Genomic DNA, 26,895 nt, shown 5'->3' with positions numbered 1-26,895 from the left:
ACAAAAATAGATAAATAGATGCATAACAGAAAGACCAAAATTACAAATCTTAAAAAAAAAAAAAACCAGGATGGTTTTATTTCTATCAGTGTATAGACTCAACTGACACGCTACGTGTAGAAAAAGTTGGACAGTGACAAAACCACGGGGCCGATGGTGCTGGAGCAGGACATGGAAGCGACGGGGATGGGCCAGGTTCTATTGTATTGTCTTTACATATACAAGTCTTGCCCTTTCAATGGGACTCAGAGAAAGTCAGTCTTGTGACTTGTGAGCAGTGAAATTGGTGGAAGTCTTGAATCAAATTATGAAGGCAACTCAGATGGGCCCCTCTACTTTAAGGTGCAATTGAGTCCTTTTTTTTTTTTTTTTTTTTCTGGGCAGCAGGTACAATGATTCTAGCCTTTTAATAGAACACCCCCACCTTCCCCAACCCAAATGGTACAATTGTCCTGTAGCAAGTAGAGAAAGTCATGAGCACAATGCAATGCATCGAGTAAGGTTTCGACAAAGCCCATCATTTCAACTTACCTATGAACTGTTTGAGGAAGACTAACTAAACACCAAAGTCGATTAGAGTTTTTTTTTTAGGTATTATTTGTAGCTGTTGTTTTTCTTATTTGTTTAATTTCAATTAAAAAAATCTTTAAATAATTTAAAGAGTTAAAACCAAAATCTTTAAATAATTTTTTATGCGGTTTGCTGGTGCAATTTTCACCCCTCACAGGGATGTGGGGCGGGGCCAAAAAAGGGGAAAAACTGCACCCCCCTCACCCCCGCCCCATGCTCACCCCTACCTCCACGTCAGAAACATTGGTATTTTTCCTGAAACTTCCCGACCCTCCTTCCATCACCGTCCGTTGGCAATGCCAACATCCTTAGATTTTCACTCCGACACCATGGTAGATGATCACCTCCGGCAAGTGTACGGGAGTAACCGTTTCGGACGCAACCCATGTCTGGTCCAAAAAATGTGAGGGCATTTTCGTCAAGTTTGGTCCAAAAAGTGGACGTACGGTGCACGTGGTAATTTTCGCCAGGGAAGATGAAATAAGCTGATGGAATGGCTACATTGCAAATTTTTTAAACTTTGATGGGGTCGATTGCAACTTTTTTCACTTTAGAGTCAAAATTGCAATTTGGGTGAAACTTCAAAAAGTAAAGTGTAATTTTCCCTAAATATTATAAATTGCATTTGAGAATATAGAATCCTTACCTTGTTTCTGTGCATTTGAAAAATATGGCTGTTTGAAAAAACGACTATATACTGAAAAAATTATGTTAGAAAAATGACCATTTCAAGAAGAAAAAAAAAGAAAAGGAAAGATAAAGAAATAATATTTAAATAATATAGAGAAAGAATAAATAATCGAATGTATGGTGTCTTTTAAAACCCATTAGCTAAAATATATAAAGTGGGTTTTGGTTAGCCATTTTGTATAGAAATTTGCACAAGTCGTTTCAGTCTTTTGCTTTCTATTAAAATAAATTAAAGAATGGGAAAACTTGAATAGAATTATGTATTTATGTGTGTCTAAACTTTGAAGCCCAAGTAAAATAGAAAATAAAATACAACCTGTACAAGAAAATATAAATCGACATATAAAAGAAAATATAAATTGAAATAAGCAATAGAAGGTTATCTTATAAAAGTGAAAGATAGTGTCATCTTAAAAATGCAAGAGAATGCAAAAATACAATGAGCTTATAATCGTAATCAAATGGTATTATATGTTGGACGCCTCATCAATCTGCTTCACCAAGCTACTAAGCTACCAATAATATTACCTGTTGATATTATGGTCTACTTGTAGTTTGGCCACCTCTACGCGCTCTAGTTTTAAGGAGTCTCTTTTTGACCAAATGAAGCTCAGTTACAACATCTTTCATGTTCATCCGCTCTCTGGGCTGTTCAACAGAACAAGCAACTCCAATCCCAAACATCAAAATCAAACACTCTTGGATTTTGCTTCTTCTAGTGTTGCTGTTGTTATTATGAGTTCTGTTCATGGCTGTCTCTTCTTCTCTTTCCCGAAAAAGATTTGGATCCGCAATCTCGACAACTCGTTCAGGCAAAGCTTGTTGAACAAAGGAATGTAGATTTAGAGTGCCCTGCTGGAACATGTCATCTGTGGGTCTTTTTCCAGTGAACATTTCTAATAGAAAGATCCCATAGCTATATATATCTCCATAGGAGGACACCTCATTTCCCATACCATACTCTGCAAATTCAACATGTATATAAATGACTATATAATTAACGTATGTGTATCTGCTAACAAAGGAATTCTGATATGATATTCTCTATGTGATGAAATCAGAAAATAAAATTGTACAATACTAAATTTTTATGAATAAATGAATAATAAAACTTTCTTACCCTCTTGAAACTTAGAAATGTTATTAAAAGAAAAATGATTATACATGAGGAATGATAAAGAGTGTCTTGATCACCTGGAGGAGTATAACCAATAGTTCCTCTTACGCCAATAGAACTCGACTGATTGGCTGAAGAGTTATGGTCAGCTTCGGGAGCAAATCTCGCTAACCCAAAGTCTCCAACATGTCCAATCATTTCATCGTCTAGAAGAACATTGCTTGGCTTGAGGTCGCAATGCAGGATTGGTGTTTGACAATGATAGTGGAGATATTCCAATGCACTCGCAACATCAATGGCGATATTCAATCTCTGATAAAGATTCAGATGCCTCTGCTCCAGGTGCGTCTCATCCTCTGTACCAGTTGGATGCAACCAATCCGCAAGGCTACCATTGACCATGAATTCATAAACTAGAGCCTTGAAATCATTACCTTGATAATCAACACCTGAACAAACTGTGAGTATCTTTACAAGATTCCGATGCCTGATGTTTCTCAGGGCCTCACACTCAGCTAGAAAGCTCTTGGAAGCTCCACGGCGCAAAAGGTTGAGCACCTTGACAGCAATTGTCATTGGACCCTCAGCATTTGTCATTTGACCCTTGTCAATCATTCCTTTATACACGGATCCAAAACTACCTACACCAACCAAATTTGTGGAGGAGAACCCATCGGTGACTTTTAGGAGACTTTGGTACGACAAATTTCTTGAAGAACTTGAAGTGGGTTCTTTTCTTTTCCTTCTTAACCAAAAGACAAATAAAAAAGACAGCACAAAAATTACTCCTAGAAGCCCGCAAACTATGGAGATAATTAATTTCATGCTTAAGTTCAATTTTTTCTTCCTAGACTCTCTGAAGTTGCATTTAGACAACTGCATCTCAGGTATTCCCCCACACAATTGACTGTTTCCCACAACTGAAGTTGCACTTGAGTTCTTGAAAATGCCGTCTGAAGGCACAATACCCTCAAAATTGTTGTAAGATAGATTCAGAAGATCCAACAAGTTGAAACCCACAAAAAAGTCTGGAATTTTTCCTGACAAATTATTCCTAGAAAGATCTAATTCTTGAATTCCTCTCAAAGAACCTAAACTCGATGGAATGGCCCCCTGGAAGAAGTTGCCATGCATGTCTAGAAGCTCCAGCTTAATACAACTACCAAGAGTGCTTGGAATTTCGCCGGATAACATGTTTTCAGAAATATACAATGCACCCAGATTTTTCAGATTTCCGACTTCCATGGGAAGAAGACCCATGAGACGGTTTTGGGACAAATCAAGAGAGATTGCTAAGGATTGAAGACCGATGACCTGTGGGGGTATGGTACCACTAAGATTATTATTAGAAAGATCCAACAAGACCAAAAAGTTACAGTTTCCTAGACTTGAAGGAATGTTTCCCTGAAGATTATTGTCCTTGAAATCTAGTTTGTTTAACAGAGTTAGATTTCCAAGAGAATGCGGGATGTTGCCTGAGAGATTGTTTCCAAAAAGAATAATTTCTTGTAACCTTTGAAGCTTTCCAATATCGGTGGGAATGTTTCCCGACAACTGGTTATTCCACAAGTAGATTCTCTCTAAGTTGACGAGATTCGCGATCCCACTTGGAATCGTTCCAGATATATTATAATTGTTACTTATCGCAAAATATTTAAGAGTAGATGAGAAGTTACTGATGCATTCAGGTAAGACCCCACCGAAACTGTTGCCGTCAATGGCCAACAATTCTAAGCTGGTGGCATTGGTTAAAGAGAACAGAAAACTCAAGTCATCAGCTTCCCCACTTCCTAGGTGGTTCTCGGTAGCGCTCAACAATTGAAGCCTATGCAGGTTTTCCAAAGAAGGCACATTTCCAGTAAAACTGTTTCCTGCAATTGTAAGGTTTTGCAGATATGAGGCATTGGATATTGAAGGAGGAATGGAGCCAGTAAATAGGTTCATGGAAACGGCAAGGTTTTGGAGATTACGAAGAGTTATGCCCAAGTCCAACGGAAGACTCCCTTGAATTTGATTAACTCCCACATCAAAATTTTTAATAAAAGAGAGATTGAAGATTGATGGAGGGATGGTACCAGATAAGTGATTTGAACCAAGTGCAATAAATGTAAGATTCATAATTTGGGCGAGAGTATCAGGGATACGCCCGCTCAGATTATTGTAGGGTGCTGAAAGTACCTCAAGTGACGATAAGTTCCCAAGAGATGGAGGGATATTTCCTGTTAGTTTGTTTTTGTCTACAGAAAATATTTTGAGCTTTGACAAGGAGCCAAGCTCAACGGGTATTTGCCCGACCAGATTGTTATAACCAAGGCTGAAAAGCTTGAGGTTAGAGCACTCCGATACATTTGAAGGGATTCTGCCACCCAGTGAATTGTCGGACAAATATAGTTCCTCCAATCTATGCAATCGGCCTATTTCTGGTGGGATTTCGTGACTGAAGCTATTTTTTTGGAGAAATAGATACCTTAGAAAGCTCAGATTTCCAATGAAAGGCGATATGGTTCCCGCAAGTTTCTGAGATGGCAGGCGCAACTCCCTGATCCTTTGGTGCCGGCGACCACATGTAACACCATGCCACTGGCAGAAGTGGGTGGTGTCATTCCACGAGCTCAAAAACATGAAAGGGTCAGAGATTTTGGCCTTGAACTCAAGCAGGGCTAGTCGGTCTGTCTCATTCCCACCAATGGCATAGGTGGCCTGACCAAAGCAAAAGACACAAACAACTGCAACGATGAGAACTGAACTGAAGGTGGAAAGCCCCATAGAGTTGAAAAATCTCTTAAGCTAATGGTTGGTTGGTACTCCTTAATGTTGTTCTGCCGCGAGAAATGGCAAAGTTTTGGCCACTCAAAAAGAAGAAAAAGAAATAGACACTTTCCATAACTCTGCCACTGGCATGAAAGATCAATCAGATTTACTTCTGGTGGATTTTTCGCACTCATTGGTCACCAAGGGGCCCAAAATTGTCGGGGTATATGCCAGGTTCCGTGGCTTTATACAGACGTCTTGCCCTTGTCATGGGATACACATGAATGAGGGAGTCATCTCAGGTTAAGGTGCAATTAATCTGGCAAGTTCATCACAACCTACGCGTCATTTCATGAGCTTATCTACCAACTGTCTGTTTGAGGAGGAGTAAACGGCCAAGTCAAAATGGAGTCTATTATTTGTTGTCTTTGTTTTTCTTCTGGTTTAATTTTTTTTTTCTTGTTTTTTTTTTCAAAAAAGAAAACTCTTAAAAACTTTAAAGAACACAAAACAAAAATCTTTTAAAATACATGAAAACTGAAGAATGTAGTAAGCCTTCTATTTGAAATCAAAATTTACTTCATTGAAGTTAAACACAATGAATTTTTTTTTTTAAAAAAAATTATGTGTCAGTAAGAGTTATTATAGTGTGATCACCCCCTTAAACATTCATCGCCTATTTAAGCATACTATAGTAGTTGTTGATATAATTTCCAGTTGGACATAATTTCCCATGGACAAACTAAACTTTAAGTGACTAGCTCAGTTGACCAGGGGCTCAGTTGACCAGGGCACTGAGCTCAGTCGACCAAGGTACTTTCCATGTTAACGGGTCCATAAACATTATAAGTAACGCGTATATATATATATAAACTACTGATCGAATGGCAAAAGTGTTTATGTTTCGAATCTAAGACAAAAATCTAATTTCTTAAAAATATATGTTATTCTTGTGCTTTACTTTTATCTTAAAGAAATTTGGGCAACACAACGGCGTGTTTACCGGCGTAAACAAATCGCATGTAAAACCCTTTTACATGATCTTATAAAAATAACTTTCACTACTCTTTTTTAACAAATATATCATTACTATCTACATGATTACCGTAATTTGGACCGAGCACCATAACAGCATTGCAACAATTGTAGCAAAGCCATTTATGACATTGTACGGGCATTATTGCGTTGCAATAATATAGCAACTATCGCAATTTGGGCATTACAGCTCCACTATAAATATGTTATTTAACTATGTAAAATCTATTCGGGCATTATATATAATCGTGTATTTAAAACTCTAACTAGTTTAATAATAAAATAAAATAAAAAAATTAAAGTTTTGGAATGCATACATCTGCAATTTCACTTTCTACCGATAATTCCAAATTTCTTAGACTGAGAACTACGTGCCTCTGTAGCAATAATTTGTTTTTTTTTTTTGAATTATTTATTTATTTTGTTAGTTATATTCTTTAATATTCTTTAATTAATTTTTATTCAAATTTATCTTTTAGTTTTGCCGCTTGTAATTTAAAATCTTAGTTCAACTTATCTTAGTTCAACTTCAATCAAGTACACTTGAATTTCAAATTATCATTAATATTATTATTATTATTATTATTATTATTATTATTATTATTATTATTATTATTATTTTTGGATTTCAAATATATAGATTGCTTATTAGATTCTTTGGGTTTCATATATATATATATATATATATATATGTTAAAAAAGATCGATTTTGGTTTTATGTCTTTAAATTATTAAAAGAATTTTTTAAATTGAAATTAAACAATAAGAAAAACAACAGCTACAAATAATACCCCCCCCCCCCCCCCCCCCCCCCCCCCCCCCCCCCAAAAAAAAAAAAAAAAAAAAAACACTAATTGACTTTGGTCTTTAGTTAGCTAGTCTTCCTCTAACAGTTCATAGATAAGTTGAAATGATGGGCTTAGTTGAACCTTACTTGATGCATTGTGCTCATGACTTAAAAGGCTAGAATCATTGTACCTGCCCATAAAAATTAAAAATTAGGACTCATTGCACCTGAGTTGCCTTCATAATTTGATTCAAGACTTCCACCACTGCTCACAAGTCACAAGGCTAGACTTTCTTGCGTCCCATTGAAAGGGCAAGACTTCTATATATAAGGACAATAGAACCTGGCCTATCCCCGTCGCTTCCATGTCCTGCCCCAGCACCACTGGCCCCGTGGTTTTGTCACTGTCCAACTTTTTCTACACGTGATCAGACTTAAGATCAACCACAAAATGTCAAATTGTCAATAGTCGATATAATGATAGCTAGAAATTACATTTTTACTTCATAATTATCTTACAATTTTAATGTAGCAATTCCAACCAACATTTATTTTTATTTTTTTTAACAAAAATTGATCAAAAAGTTTGGTTGAGATTGTTACGTTAGTATTGCCCCATCCTACTCTATTCCACTAAGATGATATGATGGTGTTCATTAGTCCTTTGATTACAGCCGGCCACCCTCGATTCTGAGCTTTTCGATTTGGCCCTGGCAGCTACGGTAACATTGCGTTACTCTCTGGTTGCCCTCCAACCAATATCCCACCACTGTTCTCTGAAAATGAATTTATTAAATAAAAAAACAAAGTCACATGTGTTATTCCTTTAATAAAATGAATTTGGTGGGATGCTGGTGGGTACCCCAGCATTTCTCTTGCTAATAAAGGTGGGTACATGTATAGTAGATGGAGTCCATGGCCCTGGGTTTTGTGCAAAAAGCGTGGTTGTTCCTCCACTTTTTGGAACTCATCATTATCATGAAGGAACTGTTAATTGGTCAATAATTGAAGAAACCATCAAAGGAGGATTCGATGTGATCGAAGTGGAAGGAGGATTGTAGTGCCTGCACCGGGTCTAAGGGGGTTTGTGGTTATGACCCGAGTAAGAATCAACCTAAGTGCTACTGCCCAAATCAATCATATGGGTTAATATGTGCTGCCGGGAGAAATGCCAATATCTTAAGCTAATGGTTGGTTGGTACTCCTTAATGTTATTCGATCTGCCGGGAGAAATAATGCCAAAGTTTTGGCCACTCAGAAAGAAGAGAAAGAAATAGATACTTTCGAAAACTCTGCCACTGGCATCAAAGATCAATCAGATTTATTTCTGGTGGATTTTTCACACTCATTGGTCACCAAGGTGTTAAGTACTAGATGCAACAAAGGATGAGAACAAAAGAGTCCACAAGAAGTCATGAGCATGTTTGGCAACTTGTTTTGGAAACAATTTTCTATTTTCAAAACAACAAAATTGATTTCATCACTCATAAGGTCTTTGTTATTTGGATTAAAGACTTTATTAGTACATGAGTTTTGAAAACTTTATTTTTTGATACCTGGGTTTTCATTTGTATCACAGAAGATACATGGGTTTTGGAGAAAAACCAATTTGGTATCTCTGTTAAGTTTTCCGTCCAAATTTAACGTCCTACCATGTAGGGTTGACACGTGGCACAATATAAAAAAAATATATAAAATAAAAATCTTTAAAAATTAATTAAAAAATAATAAATAATAAAACTAAAAAAAAATATTAAAAACAAAATATAAAAAATAGAAAATAAAAATAAGAGGGTGGTTTGACCGGTACGGAGTAGCTGAACCATGCACCCACATGGGTTGGTTCGGTCACTCATGACCAAAAAAAAAAAAAAAAAAAATTGAAGAAGGGAGTTTTGGCCCTTGGGGGTGTATGAACCACCCCCAAGGGCCACGGGGGTGGTTCGGCCACCCCCAGATCGGTCGGTTTGACCACCTCCAAGGGTCAAAATCCCCTTCTTCAATTTTTTTTTTTCCTTTAGCCATGTGGTGGTTCGGCCACTCCTAATGGCCAAAACCCCTTCTTCAATTTTTTTTTTTCTTTGGCCACGAGGGTGGTTCGGCCACCCCTAGACCGGCTGGCTTGGGGGTGGCGGAACCACCACAAGGGCCAAAAACCTCCTTCTTCAATTTTTGTTTTTTGTTTAGCCACCCCAGACCGGTCAAGGGGATGGCTCAGCCACTCTTCTTATTTTTTAACTTTTTTTTTTTTTTTGTTTTTAATATTTTTTTAAAATTTTTAATTAATTTTTAAAGATTTTTATTTTATTTTTATTTTATATTTTTTTTTTAATATTGTGCCACATGTCAACCTTCAAAGGTTGACATGTGGCAGGACATTAAAATTTGAAAGGAAAACTTAACATATGTATCAAGTTGGTTTTTTCCCAAAACTCAGGTATCATCTGTGATACAAATGAAAACTCAAATGCCAAAAAATAAAGTTTTAAAAACTCAGGTATCAATAAGGTTTTTAACTCTTGTTATTTAGTTATTATATATCTTTGTTATTTAGTTATTATTTATATATTAGAGTCTATCTTTAAGTAGTACATAAATGGATAGTATGTTATCCTAAATAGTTGGATATTATCTTTATTATTATATTTATTAATAGTTGTTAGTGATACGACAGTCCTAAAATGCATCTCTATGAGAGTAGTTTATGTTTATCGTCTTTCTTTGTAACTCTATATAAGTCTATTTGGTTGATGAATAAAATAAGCAAAGATTATTAATATTCAGATTTTGAGTTGATTTGAAAGGTATTAAGGTTTATCGAACTATCCTTATTTATCTATTACGTGTTTGATTAATTAGGCACGTAACAATTGGTATTAGAGCCAAACACCACGTTACTTCTGCGATTAGAGAAGTAGCTGAGATCCATAAAATCCGTTCCACAACAAATGCTGACCAAAATGCATTTGGGACACGAGAGTATGATGAAGCGAATGGAAGAAATATGTGTTGCACTGAACAAATGTCTCAAGCACATGCTATCACACAGTGACCATTACGCCATCAAACCTCATAACCCACCCCCATCGAAACCTCACCATCACTACAACCAATCAAGTTACCATACCCTTCTCTATCAGAATCTTCCATTGATCCTAGTTACCACCCAGTCAATCCGACATCTTCACCACCTTCACCACTTTGCTTGGCCATAATCACACAAACGCATTCACTCAACCAAACGATTGTTACCCCACCACCAATAATATCAAGTTTTCCCAAAAAATCCAACCATCAGGGTTACGTAGAAGTCCAGGCACCAGCCAAGTATGGACCAAAGCAACACCTGAATTATGCCACATTGAAAGAGAAGCTGCAAGTTGCAACCCAAAATCAGATCCACTGGCTCAACCCCCATCGTGCACCACAACACACATGGAAGCCCAACAATAAGAGATAAACACTACAAAAAAATTCTAGATTTCTAGACGGTTTGAAACCGTCTAAAAATGATAAAAAAATCATCTGGAACAAAGTCCAGACGGTTTAAAACCGTTCAAAATTTTTCGTCGGAAATTCGGATTCTAAACGGTTTAGGCCAAACCGTTCGGAATTCTAGACGGTTTTGTCCAAACCGTCCAGAATTAATAATTTATTTATTTTTTATATTATTTTCATTAATAATATAATGATATTATTTTCATTTTAGTCCAAAATTAATAATTAATTCTATAAAATTTAATTATAGATTTGCACTTTTTGATTTGCTTTGTTTCATGTTGGTTTCATGTTCGCATAACTCTGACCACGTTCAGGTGAATCAATCACAAGCACAAGCCTCCAATCACTGTCTACTCTTTGAATAATGTTCTTCTTCCAGAGCAGATTGATATGCGCGAATAATCTGCTAAAAGATCATCCTGAAACCAAATTAAAAGAAGTCAAAGAGATAAAAGGAAAATAACAATCAAACCGGCCATATATGAATCTACTAGGAGTTGTGCATAAAAAGTATTGACACAGATTGAAGCAGATCCAGTAAAACACAACAAAGCAGATCTACACTGGCACATGCAATAAACAAAGACTACTAAGAACAAAATCAAACAGAGCAGATCTACAACAATATACATCGGACGGCGACAGAGAAAGAGAGAGGAAGAGAGATCAAGCTGGAAATCTGTCAACCCACGCCAACACATGCACACTGGCCGGCGATAGAGAAAGAGAGAGGAAGAGAGAACCGGCCGGAATACCGGATCTCTCTCTGTATCCGGCCACAAAGAGAGAGGTTGAGCATGGGTTTCGGTCGGATCCGGCCGAAAACCCTGACGACCTCGCCAAATCCGGCCGGAAACCCACGCACACCGGGGTGGGTTTGACAGATCTGGCACTCCATCTCTGACACTCTCTCCTATCGTCTCGTTCCCGTTGTCCCGTCCATATCCCATTGTCGTCCCGATCTCGTCGTTCTGTCCAGATCCTGTCGACGAATCTCTCTCTCTCTCTCTCTCTCTCTCTCTCTCTCTATATGATCTCACTCTCTCTCTCTCTCTCGATGTTTCAATCAAAAACAAAAAAAAAAAAAAACAAAAAAAAAAAACAAAAAAAAAAAAAAGAGAAAAGAACAAAGAAGAAGGAAAGACGGAAAAAAAGAAAAAAAAGAGAAGAAGTTATAGACGGTTTGGGACCAAACCGTCTGTAACATTTATAGACATTTTGTTCCAAACCGTATAGAAATGTAAATTTTCAGATGGTTTGAACCAAATCATCCATAAAATTTTAGATGGTTTGTACCAAACCGTCAATAAAATTCTTAAAGGTTTAATTGGTACAAACCGTCTGGAAATGTAAATTTCTGGACAATTTAGTCCAAATCGTCTATAAGCTTATTTGCACTTCTGGACGGTTTGAATAAAACCGTCTGGAATTTTATGGACAGTTTAATCAAACCATCCATATTAAATTTTTTACAGACGGTTCTAAAAAATCCGACTCTAACAATTTAATTCTTTACAGTTTTAAAAACCGTTTAGAAAAAAAGGTCAATAATTCATTTTTTTTTTTTTGGTTGTGAAATAACAAAGAAACATGACTTGATCTTGTGAACTCTTTTATTCTCCCCCTTTGTCGCACCTGGTACGTAACACAAGGGGCCCAAAATTGTCGTGAGTACTATATGCCAGGTTCCTTTGCTTTATACACGTACACACGTCTTGCAGGTTAAGTGCAATTAATCTTGCAATTTCATCACAACGTACGCATCATTTCATGAACTTATCTACCAAGTACTCTTTGAGGAGGAAATCTACTTTTCTGAAAACATGATGCTTAAGAGAATCAACTTTTCTGAAGTAAATCTTATAAATGTGTTTGTTTTATTCTACTATAGCAAAAGAGTAATTTATTTGTTTAAACGGAAATACATTTCACAAAATTCTCTCTCTCTCTCTCTCAGAACCAAATAAACTTTTTACATACGAGTCTATAAAATTTTAAGGATAATGATCTCTAAATGTCTCATTGGCAACCGGCCGAAGAAGCATTTTTTAGTTTTGTTTGTAGTTTTTTTTTTTTTTTTTTTTTTTTTCCAAAGAAAAATGCAGGAAAAGAGAACTCATAATAAACTCTTTATATTTGATTTTTCTCTAAATTATTAATAAAATTCATAAAAGCTACTATTTAACAAGCTCTTTATCAAATATTAATCAGGAACTCTCTTTATATTCAAAGAACCAAAAAAAAATAAAAAATGAATATTATAATTTTTTGCAAGCCATGCGAAACATGTTCTCCACTTCTCTTTGCGCTACAAATTTTTTGAGTAATGTTATACACACTTCCACTTCTCCACACCCATTTTTTCACTCTTAGGTGGCTTTTTAAAACTATTATTGAATTAAAATCTAATAAAGACTTACTTCTCCACACCCATTTTTTCACACTCTTAGGTGGCTTTTTTATTTATTTATTTATTTTTTGAATAAAACTATTAAAAAAAATATACCTCTTATATGCTCAAGGGATACATGATAACTTTTTTATTGACTGTGATGGAGAAAGTTCCTCTAAGCAATTTGGAGGAAATTTGTATTCAATCTAAAGATATACATCTTATCACATCATTTAAAATTTTTAGATATCATAACATCATATACACCGTTAACTATAACAAAACAAAATTTAAACCATAAAATTTATCTTTCTTTTCATTTCAAGTAAAATGAAAAATGGCGATTATATGGTGCGCACAAAAACACAAAGGAGAATGGTTCCCATATGCAGCGAAAACACAACAAATTGCAACTGTGCATGCTTGGTGGGCTTGAGGGACTCATCGACATGATTGGAGTTGAGCTGGGCTCATCAATCGTCAGGCCCAAGGTTGAGAACCGTACATTCACTGACCCATTTCTTTGCAACAAGAACCCAATTGGGGAATTCTTGATTGCTTTTTCTTTTTGTCAATTTTACGAGAACATTGTTTCAGCGGGAGAGTCAAGTAGTGCACAAGTTTCAAAAGGTAAATCATAAAAAAGTTTGAGTAAAAAAGTCTTTTAGATCGGAATTGAACTCATTAGTGTGAGACATCTACACATATTTAATTGTTTCTATATCTATGTACATCCCATAGTCGACTAGTGCACAAGTTGCAATATTAGAAAGAGTGCATAGTGGATCACTAGATTCACTACGACTCTTGTTTTAACATATTAACAAGAGTTGTTTTCTACTAATAGCGAACTTCAAAGGAGGAATACACTATTGGGGATGGCAACAGTTGGACACCCGTGCATGGTTAGATGGTTATAATTTCAGATTCCATGCACTTACACTACTTCACTTTTTGCTAATTTGAAAGAATATTCATTGATGAAATATAAACAATAACTGTAAAAATACTTTTGTTCAAGACCGTCATATCTTGCTCTCCCTGTCTAGTATATATGGAATAGGATCCTCTTCATTTAATTTAATGAAATGGATATTATTCATTTCAAGAACAAAAGCAACATACAACATTAAGTAGATCATATCCATAATCCCACAATACTTTTCATATTTATTTTTCATATTAAAACTCACAGAACTCATGACCTGATCAAGATTAAGACAATCATCATTCAAGGTATATTGAATAATACAAAGTTGCAAGAAATATGAATTGGAGGTGACATAATTAAGTTGAACCAGAGAACATCAATGTGGCATCATAAAAAGTTTGAAAAAAAGTCACAAATGCCCTACAAATGCCCTAACATTTTCCCAATCAATAATTGAGGAACAACAAAATGATTATGCTCATCCTCCCGGCCCTAATAGGTCAAAAGCTTTTTGGTACTTCTCATGAGTGATCAACATTAAATATGTAGAGTTCCATTTAGTTGGAACATCTAGACACACCATGCATCTTCGTACATTGAATATTTTCCTCCTCTATACAATCAATTTTGCCATCCTCTCTGGTGAAAACCTCACATATTTCACTGCATTCCTTATATTAGAAACACAATCACCTAAGTCTTCCGAGCCTTCATTTACAACAAGGTTTAAATTATGAGCAACACACCACATGCAGTGGCGAAACCAAGATTTTAGTTGATGGGGGTCAACAATTTTTATTTTGTTTTGATAAATAAAATAAAAAATCTAAAGTTAATAAAAAATAAATAAAAAAATATTAAAAAATATAACTAACACAATAAATAAATAATTCAACAAAATTTAATTATCGCTTAAAATATATAAATGAAACTTATAATTTATTTTGTCACACCTAGTGTTCATTGATATATTTCATACAAAAAGTTTATATACATACATACATACAAACAATTAATTTAACAGAATAATTTAAATATAAAAGCTTAATCAATGTAAAAGTTTAATTACATACCTCTCGAGCTCTAAAACAAAATATTGAAGCATTTGATTTGAATTGTTGAAGTCTTAAAGTAGAAAGTAATAATGTCCGAAGAAATCACAAATTCCAAATTGTAGAATTGTTGAAACTTGAACAACAACTTTTAGGATTAACAATAAAGAATCGCAAATATGTCATTCAGGGTTACAAGTAATGTTAAAAGTATTTTAAATGTAATATATACTACCTAAGAAAAGTCAGGTAAGTTAAGTCTTAATTTTTTTTTTTCTTTTTGAAAAAAAAAAAATTACTTGTCGGACATAGATAGGTATCATGACTCTCATCTAACTTATTCTAATAGTAAGTCGGCTAAGCTAAAGGCCTAAGGCCATTTTTTTTTCTTTTTTTAAAAAAAGAAAGATTAAATTGTTGAATTATAGACGTGTCTCATTTACTTTAATTAGACCAAAAGTATGAAACGCTGGAGACCTTCTTTTAGACATGTCCTACTTTATAGACGTGTCTTTTTTTTTTTTTTAATAGATAAGATGTGTCCTTCTTTCAAATAAGACAAAGACTCATTACTTTAGTCATAGACGTGTCCTCGGTCCTCCAAAGGAATGTTTTGTTTTGGGATAATTATACTTAACCTCTCTGATTTATCTACAGTGTGGCGATTTACCCCCTAATGTACTAAAATTGGTACATGACCCCCCCGAACTTGCCAACATGTGGCAAAATCAACCTTCCGTCCAATCGACCGTTCGTTTGGACGAAAAATTGGTCACATGCAAGTCACGTGACCATTTAAGACAGAGACTCTCCCCAAGTCACGTGACTTGCACGTGACCGATTTTTTCCGTCCAAACGAACGGTCGATTGGACGGAAGATTGATTTTGCCACACGTTGGCAAGTTCGGGGGGGTCATATACCAATTTTGGTACATTGGGGGGTAAATCGCCACACCGTGAATAAATCAGGGGGGTTAAGTGTAATTATCCCTTTTGTTTTAAACAAAATTGTGTGTTTTTATCGAAAGAAAGAGAACAAAAAAATGTCGTCTTCAACCTGTGGTAGTAGCTGGTGACTGGTTTTAAGTTAAGAAACCAGTAAAAAAATGGCAGAACATGGTGTGACTCATGAAGCTCGATCCTCTTGAAAAATATTTACCCCTTGATCAATGAATTTTTTAAGGTAGGCAACTAGGACTTTCGAAAAAAAAAAATTCCAAGAGATGGAAAAAATTTTGGGTGGTGAGAGAGGCATTTGACCCCTCTCGACCCCCCCTCCCTCTGCCCTTGACCACATGTGAAGAAATTCTCCTCCCAAAACAGTAGAACTCTTGTCCTTCATCCTCCTTCTCATATACTCAATTCTCACATCATTGGCTGAGGCATTATCGATTGTAATAGTGAACACACTATCAATCCATCACTCCATCAATGAACTCTCTATCATTCTTCCAATAATTTCACCCATATAATTGGAAATTAGACCAAACTTGAGTATTTTTTTTTTTTTTTTTTTTTTTTTATGCATTGTCCAATCAGAATCTATGAAGCTAGCAGTAACACATACATAGTTTATATTTTGCAGGGATGTCCATGTATCGGTAGTGATGCAAACCCTTTTACCACTCAAAAAAGCCTTCAACCTAAGCTTTTCTTTTTCATATAGTTTTATGCAATCTTTTTGTGAAGTAGAGAACACGCGAAGAGAGAGAATGAGAGCAACATATTTGAAATTAAAAATGCCAAGAAAGCAAAACAATTTCATGCGGCAGATTTGGAGAGAGTTCTGACAGAAACTAAGATGGAGAAAGAAATGCTAAGCTTGCTGGAGAGCCGTTTTTGTGAAAGTTCCCTAAATTTTGGAGAAAAAATAGAAATGATGAGTTTGTTGAGGATGCTCTTACATGTGGTAGAAAAGTACGGTCACCAGACAACTACCAAGTAGCTGATGAAAAATTATGAAGAGAGAGAGAGAGAGTGTGTGTGTGTTTGATGCATGTGTAAGAGAGTTAATGGTGTGGGTTACAACAGTCAGATGGATGGCAAGTGAGGAATTTAATGTGATGCACTAAATTTCAAATTAAATGGATATTATCTATTTTATAGTTAGGATTTAAATTTAATACATCTAATAGTGTACATGATTTCACATTATTTAAATTTTTAAAAGACATCCCAACATTGACTTCGTATACACCGTTACATATACCAATTTTAAATCATAGCATTTCATTTGAAATGAATAATCTCCATTTCATTTAATGAAATGGAGAGGATTATCTTCCACATTGGATAGGGAGCGCAAGATATGACGGTCTCGATCTTTTACTTTTCAATTAGATTTGAACACAGCCCTGGGTTTTGGTGTCACGTTGTTTTTGGTTTGGTGATTTATGATGAGTCACAATAGGTGCCCCGCCGGGGTCTGCTGCCCACGATGGGTTACAAGTGACCTAATGGCAGGTCACATTATTGGATCTTGTGAGGTATATTCTAATGTGTTATTTGATATAATATTAAATAAACTAGCTGTTTTCTTGTTCCCTTCCCCTGTTTCATTGTTGAAACAGGGCCTTGCTTGTATTATAATGTGCTATTTGATATATAGGTTAAACTATTACTTCAATCCTTCAAATGTTCTTGTTGAATCCAACCGAGAAATGCTAAGTTTCTCAATTTTCTCTTCAAATAGTTAGTTCGAAAATGATGCGTCGTCATCCCATTTGATCTATCGTTTTAGTAAGGTAGATTTTTCAGATCGATATTGCATAGTATTAATTATTATTTCATGTTTTATCTATTATTTACTTACATCTTATGAAAACTTCAGTGTGCAAAGGGTTTCTGGAAAGGATAAAATTTACAAATAACTTTTTTCACGAGGTTACAAATGACCTTCATGTTGAAGTTACGTTAAGGGGATTAAGCACCTACTTCAGAATTGAAGTATGGGTCATAATTTCTTTTTCATTGAAGGTCAACACCCCTTAAAATTTTGAAATATTAATAGATTTCTAGATGGCTCAATATCAGAAAGAAATGCCAATTTTGTTCCTCTTATCGTTCCCCTCCCCACCCCACCCCCTTTTTTCTGAAACTTGAAACATTGAAGATGCTGAGCATTGAGTCAGATTGTAAAACATTGTAAAACACTTGGCTTTCCATTCTAATATTCTTTATTGGCAATCACTTCGCTCCATTAATCTAGTATTCTTTATTGCATGAATTGTAAAACAAAAGGATCTAGTTGAGTTAATCATACCTGCAGGTGACTTTTTGTCAGATTAAATGGAACAGTAACAATAAATTTTTGTTTATGGAGATGTTTTAAGTGGTGATGTATGTTGGTTGGTCACTAAATTACATTGTTTGGCACTAATTATTGTGTGTGTTAAATCACTACTTGTTCCAAAAGCTTAAGCTAATAGGAAGAGGTAAATTTAATCGCTTAATCAATATTTTAACACTCCCCCTCACGTGTGGGCTCAGACTTTTTTTTAATAGGTAAGGCCCAACACGTGGATTATTTAATTGAAATGAAAGGTAAATGACGGAATCAAATTTCTAACTTAGAACCTTTAGCTCTGATACCATGTTAAATCACCACTTATTTCAAAAGCTTAAGCTGATAAAAAAATGTAAATTTAATCACTTAATCAATTTTTTAACAGTTTGAATGGAATACTTCTAATGTAACCGGCATGCATAGCAATGAACTTTTGATAAAAGGAATTTCTTAGTGGGGAAAACTCCTTGATGCTTCACATACGTACTGCTTGAATATATATGATCATCTTGATATCTCTGTATGTATTACTTAAGATTGTTAATTGCTTCATAAAATGGTTGCTTGGTCTTGGTTGGCAATAGTTGACGTTGGAAACCGGACTGATGCGTGATTGGGCTGGTTCTTGGGTTTTGTCAGTGGTTGGGTGAATATTTGTTTTAACCTATATGCATGCAATGATATTTTATTCTAGTAGGTTATGGTTTTTCGTTTGAAGTATTTAGTTTAGAATTTCTCTATTATAACCTCTCATTACTTGGAAACAATTCTTTCTTAATTCCTTTTTTTTTTTTTGCATGTTCTAACTTTTAAATCATCTAATAGGGTCGAGGACTTGATATTGCTTAGAATTGTTATCAGGACAATTATAACAATGCAAGAAACTCTACTGTAATGTTTGTTTGAGAAAAGAAATATAGTATATATATATATACCACCATACTAGGTTGTAAAGCCTATAATTAACATATATTATATCTATTTCTTTTCCTTCTCAACAATTTCATTTTCTCCTGTTTTTTCTTGTACAAGGTTTGCAGGTTTTTTAATTTCAATAATATTAAGAGTTCAATTTTGTAACGACCTAGGAAAAAATGCTACCAATATCTATGCTTTCACTCTAAAATAATTAGTAAATTTGGAGTTTCCTTTGAATCACTTATAAAACACAGTTTTACATAGTAAGTAACCAATGTAAGACTTAGCACCCATGAGTATCTTTATAAACCACATGTTCACTGTATGTGGGTTATTCATCTTTTCAACATAGGACCGATGTATTACAACACCCCCTTATACTCCCGACATCCTTGTTAGGGCCACGTCATGCGCTGTTGATGGTACCACATGGCATTATTAAGGGCTCCAATACCATTTGTAACGACTTAAAGAAAAATTGTTAGCCATGTACATCTGCGCTATTACCCCAAAAAGACTAGATAATTTGAAGCTTTCTTAGAATCACTTTTAAAGCTCAATTTCACCTTATAAGTAAACAATGTTGGACCTAAACCAATGAGTGCCTTTATTGTATGTGAGTTACTCTTATTTTTCTAATATGGGACCGAGTTGTTACAGATTCGATGAGGACTCAATTGGAAATAACAATATAAAAGTTGTACCTAATGGCTTGGCTTTTTCTATCACAAAGTTCATTAATGCAAGTGGGGCTAACTACTTGAAGTGAGCTAATATTGGTTTATGTGTATGTACACTTTTGTTTTTGGATGAATAAAATCTTTATTTTGATCTAATAAAAACATTGCTCTTATCGGATCCCTTAGGAATTGTGAGAGTTGGGTTGAAAAAATGAAATAAAACTATAAATAACTTACTCCGAGATAACTGGCCGGCCGGGTTGTTGTACTGCATGCCATTGTACTCCAAGTGCTAACAGCTTATAGATGGCATCTTTACCCTGAAAGGTGCAATTATGTAGACTGCATGGCATCTTTACCCAGAAAGGTGTATATAGTTATATATGTAAATTGCATGCCTTGATTAAGTTGGTTTTTAATTCCCATGCTCGCAATGCAAATTTAATTGATGAATATGGAATTTTACAAGAACTATAAAAACATGGAAGTCCTGATATAGTCATGGCCTTAGTTGGTGACAAAGCTGATCTTCAAGAGAAGCGAGAAGTACCAGTTCAGGCGAGTGCAGTATTTTTCAATTTGACGCATTCTATATGCCCACAAACTAACATTCATTTTTCTATTATATAAGAGAAATGATCCCTACACTCATTTCTCACAACAGCGCCACAACAAGCTGACGTGGCTGGTAATATTTTATTATTTTTTTTGTTTTGTTTTCTTTTGTTTTCTTTTTATAAAAAAAATAATAAAATATTACCGATCACATCAGCTTGTTGTGAGAAATGAGTATATGAGTCATTTCTCATTATATAATACATCCATTCTTCATCTTACAGGATGGCATTGACTATGTGGAGAATGGAATGTTTTTAATTGAGACACACTACAAAAAAACATTTTTTTTTTTTTTTTTACCAAGGTTTAGTGATGTGTAAGAGCTTCTGACACGTCCCTAAATGTTAGTGACGTGCCATTTGGGACGTGTGTTACACGTCACTAATCATTGCGTCAAAATTGGGTATTTATTGACGTGTCAAATAGTGACATGTCACTAACTTTAGTTACGTGTCAGAAACGTGCCAATGTTTAACACGTGATTAAATTTAGTGACGTGTTGATTTTTTGACATGTCAAAAACGTTAGATTTTGTGTTTAAAAAAAAAAAAAAAACAGAACAGAACTGTTTTCTATAAAACCAAATTCAACTTAACTTAAGATGTTCAACCAAAACATGAATAGAAGCACACATGTCGAGAATGAGTAACTTTACATTTTTCATTGGAGTCTTGGGGTTTTCTTCCTCACTCCCTCCTCAATCCCATTACCTTTCTTTGAATCTTGAGCGGGCTGCAGGTATACAAAAAAGCAACATGACAACAGTAAGAACCATGCCAAACTAACGGGAATTTCAAATTTGTATAACATTTTTATAATCCTAGCAATCTCTAAACTTCTCACCTTTGTGATTTGTTTTCCTGCAGGTTTGTCATCATCTTCAGAATCACTCTCCTCATCCTCTGAAGTCTGAACTATCACTTTCATCTTGAGCAGTTCAAATAACAGGGCCACTACATGAGAAAATGAACTCAAAACCCAAAATATGGGTCAGATAGAATTGGCCCGAAGAAAAAATCCATAACAGGACGCAAACCATATTCAGGTTTATCTGGCAGATTGAACACATGAAACAATAATAAATAATGTTTAACAAAATAAAATTTAATAAGAATAAAGTATAATAACCTTCACAGCTTCTACCATCCTTTGCCAAGCAGAAAGAGAAGTGGTATCGCCTGCAATATACAAATAATACTTGTTTACTCTTCAAGAAAGAACAAACTGTTGTAAAAGGAAACAGTTTAATCCAATTAAAAAAAAAATCAAATCTTCATTAATATAAAAAATACATACCGTTTGTCTTTTTTTGGCGGACGGCAAGCTCTAATGCGAAAAAGGGAGACAAGAAAGAAGAAAGAAAAAGCAGGGGGGAAGAGAAAGAAGAAGGAAGCAGAGAAGAAGAGAATAAGAAAAGCGGCGTACGCGGGAGGAGGAAGAAAAAAATTTGGGTGGAAAAAAGAAAGAAAAAATGAAAAGGGAGGCAGCTGGCTCGCACCTTCCCGGTGAGGTTTCTTGACGTGTCAAATTGCCGCGTCATTAATTTTTGACGTACCAAATTAGCACGTCACTACACTACAATAAATTTGATCATTAGCGGCCACATTATTATCGGCCAGCTCATAGTGGCCGCTAATGATCATATTATTAGCGGCCAAACACAACTGGCTGCTAATAGTTGCCACTATTTGTAAACTATTAGTGGCCACCTAATTGTGGCCGCTACAATTGGACGCTAATACACAAAAATATTAATATTAGCGTCGAAATTTGAGTCGCCGCTAATAACTTGGCGGGGAGTTGCAGGAAACTCCGGGAAACTATTAGCAGCAACTAATGTCGCCGCTAATAATATATATTTTTTATTTTATTTTATTTTATGATTTCAATAGCGGCCACTTTTTTATATGGCCGCTAATAATATTTTTAGTTTTTTTTCCTTTTCGTGTTTTTTTTTTTATGTTTTCAAAATTTTCATTTTTTTTTTAAAAAAATATATCTTTTTCATTTTTAATTTTTTTTTTTTAATTTTTTTAATTTGTCTGTAAAAAATAATTTTTTTTTTCGAAAAAATTGGTTTTTTTTTTTAAAAAAATAAGTTAATTTTTGGTTTTTCTTTCAACTAAAAAAAAAATCATTCTTTTTTCTTTTTCTTTTTTTTTTTTTTTAAAAAAAAAAACTAATAGAAAACTAGTTTTTCATTTTTTTTTTTTTAAAAAATTGTTTTCATAATTAATGCACTATGGTCAAGCAGATGGTTTATCAAGATCGGTCGAATGATCTATCGATCATATTGATTGATCACGATTGATTCGGATGATCTATCAGTCCTATTGATCGATCACGATCGATTGAATGATCTATCGATCCTATTGGTCTATCAAGATCGGTTGAATGATTTATTGATCCTATTGATTGATCACGATCGATCGGATGATCTATCGGTCCTATTGATTGATCACGATCAATCGAATGATCTATCGATCCTATTGGTCAATCAATCCTATGGATCTATCATGATCGATCAGATGATCTATCGATCCTATTGATCTAGGGCTGGCAATTTTGACACGACCCGATAATCCGACACGAACACGACACGAAATTAGCGGGTTTGGGTCTACTTTAAACGGGTTTGGGTCATAAATGGGTCGACCCGTTTATGACCCGTTTATCTTGGTCTGGCGGGTCGGGTCGCGGGTCACCCGCGGGTGACCCGCCAGACACGATTAGTTTTTTTTTTTTTTTTTTTAAAAAAAAAAAAAAAAAATTTTATATATATATATATAAATTAAAAAAAAAATGGAGAAATGGAGAATGGCGGAAATCCGGAATGGCCGAACCAAATGGGAAATGAAATTGGGGGGAAAAGTAACCGGGAAAGGAAATGGGGAAAACCGGAAAAGTAATCTGACGTTTTGTTTGTGTTTTTTTTCACTTTTCTGAACTTTTCAAATAATAATAATTCATTATCATTATTCAGTCAAAAGAATCAAAGTTCAAAAAATGTGAAAAAACAAGCAAAACGTCAAAACCAGAAAAGTGAGAAGAATCAGAAAACTGAGAAAAGAGAAACTCGAAACTCGAAAGAAAAGAAAACCCTAGCTTTTTCTTTTTGGATTTTTCCTTCAGTCATCGCCCTTCTCTTCTCCTTCAGCCTCGCCGAGTCGCCGCACTCGACGGCGTCGACGCTCTCTCTCTGAAGTCTCTGCTCTCCCCGTCTCTCTGCCAGCGTGCCGCTCTCTCTCCAGCCGATGTCGCGTCCGGTACCGCCAGGTCGGTATGTTAGTTGATTTCTATTTCTAATTTTTTATAGCCTCATTATTGTGGATTTGTGGGTATAAATTATAAAATCATAATTCGAATCATCCGATAATTTGTGATGCTTGCCTGCTTGTTCAAAATCTGTCCATAAATTTTTTTGTGAACAAATGGAAATTTTTTGTGAAGAAATTTCAATTTTCAATACATTTAATTGTAGAGATCTAATTGAAAGGGTTAGTCTTTTTCTTTTGGATGTTATAATATGAGAAGTTGTATTTTCTCCTTCATGACGGTTCTTCTTTACAAAACGCTGAATTTTTCTATTGAAATTATAATTATGGACAGATGACTGTTAGAGACGCTCTAAACTCTGCACTCGATGAGGAAATGTCTGCTGATCCTAAAGTATTTTTGATGGGTGAAGAGGTGAGGACAGTTGGAAAGAAACTAGTATTTCCTGGATTTGATGTTCGCTCTTTCTTCTTATGTTCCTGTTTTATCTTTTGAGCGCAGATTGGGGAATATCAAGGATTCAAGGTGCATACAAGGTTAGACTTCAATATTTGAAGAGATGAATTCGTAGATTTGTATTCCTGTGAAGACCAGATGTCGACTTTATACATTTGTCTAACAATCAGCTCTTTATCTTCAATTTTGTATAGATATCCAAAGGCTTTTGGGCAAGTATGGTCTTGAGAGGGTTCTTGATACACCAATTACGGAGGTTATTTCTGTTTGACTTGCCCTCTATTTGTTGGTTCATTGGTTGCTTCTATATTTGGTCAAGTAGATTAGTGATGATCCTGCAACACCATATATATATATATATAATAAAAAAAAAAAGTTTTATGGTGTTGACTCAAGCACGCTACTACCCTCTAAAACCCTAAAAGGGCATAATTGAAACATCTAGTAGAGTTCAACATATTAAAATTAACCTCTTGTTTTTCCAAGAAGATGATATCAAGATAATGTGGTTTCTACTTTCTGTACTCTCTCTCTCAAACTAACACACACATACATAGAAGTCTTGCACTGAAGGATAATGGGTGTTTCCTCCTGGGATAATTTGATATGCTAATAATTTTGAACACAACTTTTGGTTCATTTATTTATAGTGCATTTTTCAGTTTATAGCTATCTTGATGATGTTCAGTTTCTAATTTTCTTTGTAATACTTGTATGTTGTTTTGGTTGGCCTTGCTAATTTATTTCAAATCTTTCATTTCCTCTTAGAATCTCATTCTACCTATCGCTGCAGGCAATTGACCGTCATCATTAATTCTGCTGCAAAATCAAACTATATGTCTGCTGGCCAGATATCTGTGCCTATAGTTTTTAGAGGGCCTAATGGTGCTGCTGCTAGAGTTGGTGCCCAACACTCTCATGCTTGTTTTCTTTAAAATGCTGGAGCTAAAAATTTGACCTGAATGCTTGGTGTTGGCATATCTAGTAGTTGCTTCATATATCACAGTTAAACTTAAATTGCTCTTTTGCCCTTCTTGATACAATGATTGAATGATACTTGTGTTGGAAATTTGGAATTTGAGGTCTTTAGACTGATTCATGCATATAGTTTGTTCTAGCCAGGAAAATCTCAATAATTTTCACTTCAATGGGATAGCAAGCTTTGAAGCCTCATTTTTTTGGACATGTTTAATGCATTAGACAATTTAGACAATTTTAGTCTTTTTAGAGTTAGGATGAGCTAAACGGGTTAAACGGGTCGTGTCGACCCGGTATGCTAAACATGTCGTGTCGGGTCGTGTCGACCCGTTATGACCCGGTATGCTAAACGGGTTTCACGGGTCGTGTCGGGTGACCCGTGAAATAGCCGTGTCGTGTCGTGTCTGGAGCCCCGACCCGTTAACATAAACGGGTCGTGTCTGGGTCTAGCTTAAACGGGTCGCGGGTCTTAACGGGTCGTAAACGGGTCGTGTCGGGTACCCGTTTTGCCAGCCCTATATTGATCTATCATGATCAATCAGATGATCTACCATGATTGATCGGATAATCTATCGATCCTATTGATCTATCATGGTTGATCAGATGATCTATTGATCCTATTGATCTTTGATGATTGATCGGATGATCTATCGATCCTATTGATATATCATGATCGATTAGATGATCTACCATGATTTATCGGATAATCTATTGATCATATTGATCTATCATGATCGATCGGATGATCTACCATAATTGATCAGATAATCTATCATGATCGATCGGATGATTTACTGTGATTGATCGATGATCTATCGATCCTATTGATCGATTGGATGATCAATCAATCTTATGGATCTATCATGATCGATCAAATGATCTATTGATCCTATTGATCTATTACGATCGATCAGATGATCTATCGATCCTATTGATCTATCATAATCGATCGGATGATCTATTGATCCTATGGATCTTTCATGATTGATCGGATAATCTATCGATCCTATTGATATATCATGATCGATCAGATGATCTATCATGATCGATTGAATGATCTACCATGATTGATCGGATAATCTATCAATCATATTGATCTATCATGATCGATCGGATGATCTATCGATCTTATTGATCTATCATGATCGATCGGATGATCTACCATGATTGATCGGATGATCTATCGATCCTATTGATCGATCGGATGATCAATCAATCTTATGGATCTATCATGATCGATCAAATGATCTATCGATCCTATTGATCTATCATGATCGATCAGATGATTTACCATGATTGATCAGATGATCTATCGATCCTATTGATCTATCATGATCGATCGGATGATCTATCATGATCGATCGGATGATCTATCGATTCTATTGATCGATCGGATGATCTATAATGACTGATCATATGATTTACCATGATTGATCGGATGATCTATCTGGATTGATCAGATGATTTATTGTGATCGATCAGATGATCTACCATGATTGTTTAGATGATTTATCGATCATATTTATCTATCATGATGGATCGAATGATCTATCGATCGTGATAGAGTTTGATCGATCAGACTTGACACAGTGAAGATTCAATTGAACGTCCGATCGATCATAGTGTAGTAGACTGATCAATCATGATAGAACAATATGATCGATAGACCATCTAATCAATCATAGTGCATTCATTAGTTGAATCAATCGTTATATATAAATTGAAAAAACATTAAAAAAAAAAAAATTAAATTTAAAAAAAAAAATGGAGAATAATCTCAGTTGATTAAAATTTTATTTTACGTTTTGAAATAAAAATATAAACTCATTTAAAAAAAATAAATATTATATTTAATTC

General features: G+C 35.1%; 1 protein-coding gene and 1 long non-coding RNA gene across 2 annotated transcripts; one reads left to right on the top strand and one right to left on the bottom strand.

Moving 5' to 3' along the window:
• Positions 1-1,709: 1,709 nt before the first annotated feature.
• LOC133863365 (probable LRR receptor-like serine/threonine-protein kinase At3g47570) lies at positions 1,710-5,143 on the bottom strand. Its single transcript, XM_062299306.1, has 2 exons — positions 2,455-5,143; positions 1,710-2,222 (listed from the first exon to the last, which is right to left on the bottom strand). The coding sequence occupies exons 1-2, from the start codon at positions 5,141-5,143 to the stop codon at positions 1,798-1,800; spliced, it is 3,114 nt and encodes a 1,037-aa protein (XP_062155290.1). The 3' UTR covers positions 1,710-1,797.
• An 18,031-nt stretch (positions 5,144-23,174) lies between these two features.
• On the top strand, positions 23,175-25,129 carry LOC133864534 (uncharacterized). The gene is made up of 5 exons (XR_009899523.1): positions 23,175-23,604; positions 23,938-24,018; positions 24,106-24,140; positions 24,255-24,316; positions 24,854-25,129. It is a non-coding gene; the product is annotated as an uncharacterized LOC133864534 (long non-coding RNA).
• Positions 25,130-26,895: the final 1,766 nt, after the last annotated feature.

This window comes from Alnus glutinosa, chromosome 3, assembly GCF_958979055.1.
Source record: "Alnus glutinosa chromosome 3, dhAlnGlut1.1, whole genome shotgun sequence".
Classification (NCBI taxonomy): domain Eukaryota; kingdom Viridiplantae; phylum Streptophyta; class Magnoliopsida; order Fagales; family Betulaceae; genus Alnus; species Alnus glutinosa.
This window is presented reverse-complemented; position numbering and strand designations above follow the sequence as displayed.

What these genes read in the sequence shown, in the direction of transcription:
- LOC133863365 (XM_062299306.1), bottom strand. Translation starts at nt 5,143, where the DNA reads ATGGGGCTTTCCACCTTCAGTTCAGTTCTCATCGTTGCAGTTGTTTGT. An exon ending in TATTGGTTATACTCCTCCAG is followed by an intron (nt 2,223 to 2,454) that starts GTGATCAAGACA and finishes TTGAATTTGCAG; the next exon opens with AGTATGGTATGGGAAATGAG.